Consider the following 10928-nt stretch of genomic DNA (forward strand, 5'->3'; position numbering starts at 1 on the left):
CACTTCTGTCCCGGCGCTAGCTAGATGAGTCCGCCCCATGTACGCGGCCATCGCTTTGTAAAAAAAAAGAAAAGAAAAAAAGCAGGCTTTGCTACACACCAAAAAATGCAGCCAGCAGACGTGGGAGCTGTAAGTTTGATCATGCTGTTTGCGCTTCATGGAAACATGCTCTCTGTCTAATACAATGCTAATGAGCTAGCATCAAAGCTACAGACTCAATATGGCGTGTGCTCAGTAAAATGACTAAATTCCAACATGGATGCTCGTTTTTACTCAGACTAAAATGGTGAGAAACTGCTGGAAACCTACTGGGCCCGGTGGCGGTCGCTACAGGGGTGGCGATGTCAGGCGGCGGCTTTAGCTTCATGAGCTCCACCAGACTGTTGCCCTTAAGGCCCGAGCTCTTCACGCTGCCCGTCCTGAGGAGGTCTTTCAGCTGGATCTGTGCACAGGAGAGTGTGTGTGTGTGTGTCAAGGTGTGCGACGCCATTGCATACTTGCGGCGTTCTCACCTGGTCGTGGTTGGAAGGCACGGCTGTGGACACTGAGGGAGGGTTGCCCGCGGAGGAGCCGCGCAGGGCCGTGTTGGCGACGTGGACCACCTTGGTGACGGTTATGGTGTGTTTGACGGGGTTGGCGGCCGACGGCTTGGTCGCGGAGGCTCCCAGCGACGGCAGCTGATTGAGCTGATTTAAGACAAAGGTGGTGGTCGATGGCTGAGGTTTGTGCTGCTGCTCGACACCACCACACAAGAGTCCATTTCAACACAAACGCAAAAAAAAAAAGGTTGGATTTGAATGAAGTGGTGTCGAATCTCACCCTGACAGTCACGATGGGGACTGGAGACGCAGACTGAGTTCGGACGTGATCCCCGGACTCGGCCCCCAAGCCGACATCCAGGGCGTTGATTGAGATGGACTGCAAGACAAGCGGAGGGTCAATGAGCAGCTGCCAGACAGGACATCAGGTACAAGATCAAATGGTTGAATAAATGCCTCTATGACAAGCGTCATCAAGAGTGAGCTCCATTGTGGAACCTGTTGGACTGGCTGGCCAGCAATTCAAACTAGCCAACGCTTGCCTTTTCTTGGGACTTTTTCCAGACAAAGAATTGATGAGAAAGCACACCGTATTTTCTGGACTATAAGGTGCAGAGCAGGTCTATTCCGGTCTTTTTCATACAAAAGGCGCACCAGATTATAAGTAGGGTTGGGTATTGAGTATCGATTGGAACCGGGACTAACTTTCGGATTCTCCCGGAATCGTTCAAAAGTTTAAATTCCGATTCCTATTTTCGATACCAGTCCGCCGACCGGAAAAAAATATGTCCGCCGAACCGGAAGAAGAAGCCCCGGACACCAACGAAGAAGCGCCCACCGCCGGAAGTGTTAGCATAGCCGAGCGAGTCAGTCAAGCTCAAGCATGGATAGCGGGCGTCGGCGGTCGAAAGCGTGGCTTTACTTTACAAAAAAAAATGAAATAACCGCGAAACAGAGCTCCATGTCCATCAAGAAACGAGTGGAGAGAGAGCTGCATATGTACCAGGACGTTCCACCGATACTTATGTCTGACGACCCTGCTGCATGGTGGTGGTCCGGTGGAACCAACAAAAGACTTATCCTTTGCTGTCATATCTCGCTTTCTCCTATTTATGCGTTCAAGCTTCTTCCACACGCAGCGAACGTGTATTTTCCACAGTAGGAGACACTATCTGTCCAGAACGCTCACGCATCCTGCCTGAGAAGGCGAATATGGTCATTTTCCTAAACAAAAACCATCTCTGATTTCATACTGTACCTGCTGCTAATCTGGACTGGGTTTTGCAAGTTGTTTCTTATTGTTTATTTGCTTTTCTGCACCAGGTTAGCCCATCAGTGGGAGCACGGTAACATTTTTAAGTACCTGCAGCATCATACACTTGTGTGTGTAAATGTGTTTTCATGAGGTTTCCTGCAGCATCATACACTTGTGTGTAAATGTGTTTTCATGAGGTTTTCAAAAATAAAGCTCTCTTGAGGAAAGTGTACCCCTGGGAAAATGTATTCATAATTTATAATATTTATATTCAAGTTCATAGATTTGATATTTATATTCTAGTTGAAAACAGCCCTGTGAGGAATTTATAGTAAAGTTCATAAAAAGTTAATGGAATTAAAATTGATGGAGAATGTCAGACTATTTCATTCACAAAGACTGTAGGTTAGCTAGCTCATATAAAATATCCTAAACTTTTTTTTTGACCCTGCCTCTTAAAAGAATCGGAATCGAGAATCGTCAGGAATCGGAATCGAAACAAAGAATCTGAATCGGAATTGTTCGAATTCAAACGATACCCAACCCTAATTATAAGGCACATTAAAAGGGGTAATTTTTTTTTTCTAGATGGAAAAGACTTTCTTGGGGTCTACATCAGTTGTCTCCAACCACCGGTCGGTGACACATTTGCTACCGGGCCGCAGAGAAACATTCATTAATTTTTAAACGACTGCATTTTTCTCCGACTTAACTTTCGCCTGTCCCACTAGACCAGGGGTCGGCAACGCATGTGGCTTTCGAGCCACAAGCAGCTCTTTCGCGCCGCCCTAGTGGCTCCCTGGAACTTTTTCAAAAATTTCTGAAAACGGTAAAAGATAAGGGACAAAAAAACAAAATTGTTTTAATATGGTTTCTGTAGGAGGACAAACATGACACAAACCTTCCTAATTGTTAGAAATCCCACTATTTACATTAAACATGATTCTCTGATGAGAGTATTTGGCACGTTCCATTTTGTCCTGATTTCGGAAGTCCTTGAACGCACCGTAGTTTGTTTACATGTACAACTTTCCTTGACGCTGCCACAGAAAGACATGTTTTATGCCACTCCTTATTTGTCTCTATTTGGCCATCAAACGTCTTATTCTGTGCGTGAATCCACAATGTGAGCTTTGTTGATGTTATTGACTTGTGTGGAGTGCTAATCAGACATATTTGGTCACTGCATGATGGCAAGCTAATCGATGCTAACATGCTATTTATGCTAGCTGTATGTACATAATGCATCATTGTGCCTCGTATTTTAGGTATATTTGAGCTCATTTTATTTGTGGTTTCATTTTCCTTCAACTTGAACACACACATCTTTACCTTTGGCCATTCTAAGCCAGTAATTTCCAGGAGTTATCACACCCTCAAAAAGCCGTTTTAGTAATGTTTTCCAATGTTGTATAAATGTGTAGAATAAATATTACATTTCAACATTTCTATCAAAGATTTGCATCAGCCTGCGGCACACTCATTTTGACAGTAGTCTAATATACTGTAGCTAATATAGACACTTACATCATGTGTTGCCTTCACTATAACACTTATATCAGGCTTTACATTTTTTGCAGCTCCAGACAGATTTTTAAAATTTATTTTTGGTCCCAATATGGCTCTTTCAACATTTTGGGTTGCCGACCCCTGCACCAGACACACCAATAAGCTTGTTTATAGATGTACAATAAAACTCTTCAAAGTAAATTGCCATTTGTTATACTTGTTATAACTTTGTGACATGATACATTAATGAACATATAGAAAATAAATGTGACATAGATTGTAGCCAAAGGCTGATTTCCATCTGTGCCTCTTTGCAAAGAAACAAGCCCAGGGCTCCCACTAATTCAGCGTTATCGTGAGTTGTATTTTTCATGCACTTATTTTGCAAGTGGAAAATCCGGACCCTGAAAATAATGCCTACATTATACTGGTCCGTGGTGCAAAAAAGGTTTGGGACCACTGGTCTACATAACATGTGATGTGGTTCTTTGGTCAAAATGTTGCATAGATGATGTTTTACACATCATCTTTCTGACAGTTGCTTCAGGATGCGCCGTTTTGTGGGCGGTCTTATTTACGCGGCACACCTTCGACAGCGTCTTCTCCCCATCATCTTTGTTGTAGCGGTGTAGCGTGCAAGGACGAGAGTGGAAGACGTGTCAAAAGATGGAGCTAACTGTTTTAATGACATTCCAGACTTTACTTCAATCAATAACGGAACAGCGTCTCCTCATCCGTGGTTCACTAGTGCAACAACAACGCCGGAAATATTAACTAAAGTTCCTTGGGTGAATAATGTCAAACTCACTCCACCGGTAGTTTTTAGCATTTCCATAGCGAGATATAAGTTAGAACTTTATGCTACTTTATATTAGAAATGACAACAGTGGAGGATGAATGTCACGTAACAAGAAGATAGAGAAAAAGAAGATTATCCACTAAGGCATCAGCACGGACTACAGGACTGTGCACATTTTCAGGACTTATGCAGATCCCAAATACACATCAGCAGGTACCAGAAGGTAAGAAAACTTGGTTTCGCATAATATTGTTAAACAAAACGCCAGATATGTCTGCTAATGGGTGCCATTTTGCAGTCCTTATACACACACCATAGTAATACTTTCATCTCTGACTACGGTTGCTGTAATGGGTCGACAATCCATCAAGCGGTGCGGCTTCAAAGTCGTACTAAAACATTTTAGACAGATTTTTGAGTGCCGTGTATACTGTTCTTTATTTTCAAAGGAACATTTAAAGTTTTGGTGTTTGCTGGCGTCATATTGCAGTCTACATGTATCTCTTATGTGTGACTGCCATCTACTGGTCACACTTATTATAACACCATGTACCAAATAAAATTGCTTTGAGGTCGGCAAGTACAACCAGAATTATTCCGTACATTAGGCGCACAGGGTTATAAGGCGCTTTGTCAATTTTTATTTTTTTTTAAAAAAGGAAGGATTTTAAGTGCGCCTTATAGTCCGAAAAATATGGTATTTTAACCTATGGCACTTCCTGCCATGTTTTTCACCTCCGTTTGAGCATATTCTACTTTTACATCTGACAAAAAGCTTCATTAAATGTGACAATTTTTTCTTCCGTTTGTTGACGAGCTTTTTAGACAAATTGGCACAATTTGTTAGTTGCTGTAGTAGAATCCAGATTAACACTGCCTTACTTTTATTTTGAAGCCTCTGTGTGAACTTTGCGTAACTTGACAAGTTATTACCCCTTTTGGTTCGTACCTGGTTTTAGGGCCACGGTTTTGCTTATTTTTCAGTACATTTTGTGGGAGTAAGGACAACTTTTTTCCCTCTCAAAGTTCTTTTGTTTTTGTCATCAAAAAGTGCATTCTGCAGTAAACAAAGTATCAGTGGTGGACTGAATACTACAAGACTTTTACTTCAAGTGACCATTTCCTTAACAATTTCAAATGGTAAATTATAATTTGTATTCTTTAATTACTTGTACACATCAGTGCTTGTCACCAGTGCGTTGGCAAATGGCAAGTGGTGACACAGATTGTGGTGTTTTTTTAAAAACTCATACTGTAGCATATATTGAATACAATTACATTAAAGTGCAGTTTAAATTTGAGGCACTGTAAAATAATGTGTATTAACACATAAAAACAAGTTTAATGATTATTTCAGGAACAAAACGTAACTCAAAAATTATTTCAACAAAAACTGTCTGCGGAGTTTTTAGTACTGTATTTTCCGCACCATAAGGCGCCCCGCCCCGTGTTGTAAGCCGCACCTTCAATGAATGGCATATTTCAAAACTTTGTTTACCTATTAGCCGCCCCGTGTTATTAGCCGCACCTACGCTACGCTAAAGGGAATGTCAAAAAAACAGTCAGATAGGTCAGTCAAACTTTAATAATATATTACAAACTAGCGTTCTAACAACTCTGTTCACTCCCAAAATGTAATGTGCAAATGTGCAATCACAAAAATAGTAACACTCAAAATAGTGCAGAGCAATAGCAACATCAATAACTCAACGTTGCTCGAACGTTAATGTCCCACAACACACAAAATAAACATTTAAAGCTTACTTTCTGAAGTTATTACTCATCCACAAATCCCTCGAATTCTTCTTCTTCGGTGTGCTTCACTTGTTTTTTGACACCATTAGGGATGTGGACGCGCATGCAGTCGTAGATCAACATGAACGGCGCTGCGTGAAAAAAGTCACCCGGTCTCTTCGCGTAAACGTCTATCAACCACTCGCTCATCTTTTCTTCACCCATCCATCCCTTCGAGGTAGCTTTTATGATGACGCCGGTTGGAAAGTTCTCTTTTGGCAAGGTCTTCCTTTTGAATATCACCGTGGGTGGAAGTTTCTGGCCATTAGCATGGCTAGAACCACAGTAGGACGACTTCTCATTCCCTGTGGTGCGAATATTCACCGTACGTGCTCCCATTGTATCCACAGTGCGGTTCACATGAATATCAAAAGTCAGTGGAACCTTGTACGCGTGTCTCTTAGTAGGAGACATTTTGTGGTCTTTACAGAAACACACAAATGAAATGAAACGTAATATCCGCGCGCTTCTTCTTCTACGGGGGCGGATGCTCACCTTGGCGGTTGCTTACAATAGAAGAAGCGCTTCCTCTTCTATGGGGGCGGTTGCTTACCGTAGAAGAAGAAGCGCTTCCTCTTTTACGGGGAAAAAAGATGGCGGCTGTTTACCGTAGTTGCGAGACCTAAACTTTATGAAAATAAATATTAATATTAATCCATATATAAGGCGCACCGGGTTATTAGCCGCACTGTCTGCGTTTGGGAAAAATTGTGGTTTTTAGGTGTGGCTTATGGTGCGGAAAATACGTTATACGTTATTTTAGAGGAGTTGAATATTTCCAGACACAAACAAAACGTCTGACTGAAAAATAATTAGATATAAAAATGCCTTTTTCTGATTAAATTAATGGGTGTGTTGACTCTCCCAGTCGGGACCAATAAAGACTCCTATGGGTGCCTGCAAGTCCGCAATCAGGGCAGGATTACCGGTGAGCTGCAGCAGATAGTGAAACTAAAGTCGCTGCATCTTTTAAATGTTGTCTTTCAACTTCTATGCTAGCGTTATAGTCGCATTTCTTTATTTTGTTCTCCTGGGCTGAGTGAGGAGACGTGGCACAACGCTGATTGAACATCAATTTCGTAGTGACGAGCTTGATTTTCGCGCAGTGGAACATGATGTCGCGCACACACATGTACACAAACATTTTCACAAACACACACATTTACAGACACACAGGATCACAGTCAAAAAAACACAACATTCAAAATGTATGTATGTACCTCAAGTAGAAAATATAATGTGCATATGAAAGCAACACAAGTATTATAAACAAAGTAATATGGCAGAAACAAAATAACTACTCTTTTTTTTTTTTTATGTGAAAATTGTGCAAGCTGGCACGTAATGGCCATAAGACCTAACTGCACTTCTTGTCCATATAGATTACATTTTTTGTCAACTTAAGTGGGCACTTTTAGTAATAACATGCGACTTCATGAGCGGGTTCCACAGTAATATTTGTGCAGAGGTGTTGTGGATGATCCGGCCATTAAGGCAAAGAACAAGTCTTTAAAGCAGGACTTACTTGCTGGGCGGTGGAGGGCTGTGCCACATCCTGAGAGTCCAGGTCAAACAGTCCAATATCATTCGGGCAAATGCCGCTCTCGCTAAGAGCAGCCAGAAGTAAATCCTGTCCAGGATCCATCTGCAAGACAAAAACATGTAATATTGTCATATCATCTTAAATATAACCATATAAATACAAAAGGAAAGAAAATATGGAGGACTAGAAACACCAAACAAATAAAAATGTAATTAAGCCAAGAATAACTACTATAAGAAGAACATTTTATGTCGTCAATTAAAACAATGAATGATATAAACCTTATGAATGTAAGGCAGAAATATCAAGTGTTGCTTTTACAGTACATTTGTATAAAGTATTTCCACCTAAAATACAACTTTATTCCTAAAACATTGTAACTCAGGCTGGGCGATATGGCCTTTTATTAATATCTAGATATGTTTAGGCCATATCGCGATACAAGATATATATGTGGATATTTTGCCTTAGCCTTGAATGAACACTTGATGCATGTATATAATCACAGAAGTATGATGATTCTATGTGTCTACATTAAAACATTCTTCTTCATACTGCATTAATATATGCTACTTTTAAACGATCATGCAGAGAGTGAAATCACAACTAAAAGTGTATTTATTAAACAGTTATTAAGCAGTGGCACAAATAGGGAGGATACTCGAATTGTTGTTCGATAAGAAAAGAACAGAGTCCTCGGACTCAAATCCCTTTTTGAGAACCGGTACCCGTTATCGAGACCACTATAGTAAAGAAAAAGAGTTGGTTCTTTATTCGAATCCCTTGGAACGAATCCCGTCCCGACCAGAAATGCCCCGTGAGACATCACAAGAAATGACGTCACGTAGCTCAGTCATTAAGCGCAGATAGGGAAAGCAGGAAAAACAATGGACCGGAAAAAGCGCTCCAAGGTGTAATAAAGTTCAAAACAAAAGGTATAATCCAATAATATTAACTATATGTGTTAAACATGCTTGCATTATCATTAAACACCTTTGACTTGTTAACAAAAACATATATTTCATAAATAAGTAAATATAAATTATATATATGAATGAGGTAGATCCCCCGCGACTTGATCAATTGAAAAGTAGCTCGCCTGCAGAAAAAGTGTGAGCACCCCTGGATAAGAGGATTCGATAATAGTCTCGAACTCGATCATTTCTTATCAAACATCATCCCTACACGTGGGATAAAAGAGAGTCCAGGATGTCGTTTTTTGAAGCCTCCTCATGACACAAAACACAACATTTTGACAAATCCATCCTGCATTGGATGAGGATCTGCAAGGGTAAACTACACATGGAGGTCGGGTCACTCTCCAAAGTGACCCAAAACAAGACACGTGTTTGCGACGTCCTACTCGCACTTCCGGCTTCCGCTGACAACGACGCTGCACGAAGCCGGGCGGCACATTTGTTTAATCATTAACAAACGTGCACGTCTACAAAGTCCACAAAGACGCGTTTCCCACTCACTTTTTGCGGCTTTTGTCGGGGTGGGGTGGGGAGGGGGGTGATCAGCGTCGACTGGATCACGGTGACACGGCTCCGCCATGCTCGCCCGCGACAGAACCGAAAGCCAACCCCGGATCGCACTTTCACATTTACACAGGACGCTGAGGTTCGGAATTAAAATAATTTTTAAAAAAAGGAACCAAACGATATCATAATCGACGCGATACTGCCCAAGTCATTGTGTTAGCGAGGGTGATAAACAATGTCAGCTTGCTTACATTCACATGAATCCCCATTCAATTCGATTCAAACGCTGCATGTTTAAAAATGACTATTAAATGCATTTAAGAGCACTTTGCAGTTTAAAAGCCGATTTGGGCCTGACATGTTATGTCATTGCTGTTGCTAGCTAACAATTAGCAGCAAGCTCGCAGCGGCAGATGGCGAACGCATCTTTCTTTTTTATTAAAAAAAAAGAAGAAAAAGACGCCTTAAAGGGTGGTGAACGCGGTCTTTTAAGTGGCCGTGTGAGTGTGAAGGCGACGCGGGCGCCGGTGCGCACTTACTTGGGCGGTCGCGGTGTTGTCTTGTCCACTCCGCCGCGCTCACGCCATCTTGCTTTTTTTTTATCAAGCGCTCAGCCGCATGCCGGTCACGTGACGTCTAGGCCGCGAGCTGCTGCTCTTGTCGTCGTGGCGAGGAGCGGGACTCCGGTCGGCGGCGGCGAAAGCGGCCGTTCGAGGCACCACGGGCCGCCCTCGGAGGACCAAACGTCGGCATAAAGGAGTGACGGCGCCCCTTTGATGCGTTCGGCGCAAACGACAAACATCGCACACAAGTCGAGCAGGTAGCGCCGCGTCACGTGACCCGCAGCCATCCCATGAGCGGAAGTGATGTCACGAGATGGTTCTTCTTCGCTTGTTCTGCTTCCGGTTTTGTTGTAGCGACCGGAATAGCAAGTTGTTGTTTTTTTTATTGACCAACAAACATACATTTATAATTCACACAAAAGTCAAGGCGCTTTCAACATCAAGGAAAGGAAACATAAGCAAATACAGATAAGAGTAATAATACTAAAAGATATGAAAAAGGAAGTGTCCGACAGCAAAACCGAGGACAGGAAGTGTCCGACAGCAATATATATATATATATATATATATATATATATATATATATATATATATATATATATATATATATATATATATATATATATATATATATTTATTTTTTTTAATTTATTTTTTTTATTGACCAACAGACATATATTTATAATTCACACAAAAGTCAAGGCACTTTCAACATCGCGGAAAGGAAACAAAAGCAAATACAGATAGAGTAATAATACTAAAAAATATGAAAAAGGAAGTGTCCAACAGTAACACCGAGGACAGGAAGTGTCCGACAGCAACACCGTGACAGGACATGTCCAACAGCAATATATATATATATATATATATATATATATATATATATATATATATATATATATATATATATATATATATATATATACATATATATATATTATTATTTTTTTTTATTTTTATTTTTTTATTGACCAACAGACATATATTTATAATTCACACAAAAGTCATATATATATATATATATATATATATATATATATATATATATATATATATATATATATATATATATATATGTATATATATATATATATATATATATATATATATATATATATATATATATATATATATATATATATATATATATATATATATATATATATATATATAAATAAATTTAATGTTGTTCTTGTTGAATACTTTTCTTAGGGTGTTGCCTTTGGGGAAGTGTTTGTCGATCAGGGTGAGGAATTTGTGGCCAATATTAGTTGAGACGTTTTTGCTGTATGAGCTACAGCTGCATGAACAACATGCGACAAATCATTTCAAACCACAATAAAGCAATTGAAAAGGAGCCGCCCACCACCAGGCGGAACGACTCCAAAACCGACAAAGGCTGTAACTGCCGCAAGAAACCTGATTGCCCTCTCAACGGGGGG

General features: G+C 40.5%; 1 protein-coding gene across 2 annotated transcripts in view; it reads right to left on the reverse strand.

The window, feature by feature from the left end:
* Window positions 1–9776, reverse strand: part of sbno1 (strawberry notch homolog 1 (Drosophila)) — a 45741-nt gene extending 35965 nt beyond the window's left edge. Inside the window, exons 1-5 of one of the 2 annotated variants that reach the window (XM_062057381.1) lie at window positions 9463–9776; window positions 7422–7541; window positions 820–918; window positions 513–686; window positions 310–442 (exon numbers count right to left, since the gene is read on the reverse strand). In XM_062057381.1, the coding sequence (XP_061913365.1) occupies window positions 310–442; window positions 513–686; window positions 820–918; window positions 7422–7541 (526 nt within the window). In that variant the 5' untranslated portion in view covers window positions 9463–9776. Of the gene's footprint in view, window positions 1–309; window positions 443–512; window positions 732–819; window positions 919–7421; window positions 7542–9462 lie in introns of both variants that reach the window. The other variant, XM_062057380.1, reaches the window with a different exon arrangement.
* Window positions 9777–10928: the final 1152 nt, after the last annotated feature.

Source organism: Entelurus aequoreus, linkage group LG08 (genome assembly GCF_033978785.1).
Source record: "Entelurus aequoreus isolate RoL-2023_Sb linkage group LG08, RoL_Eaeq_v1.1, whole genome shotgun sequence".
Taxonomy (NCBI): domain Eukaryota; kingdom Metazoa; phylum Chordata; class Actinopteri; order Syngnathiformes; family Syngnathidae; genus Entelurus; species Entelurus aequoreus.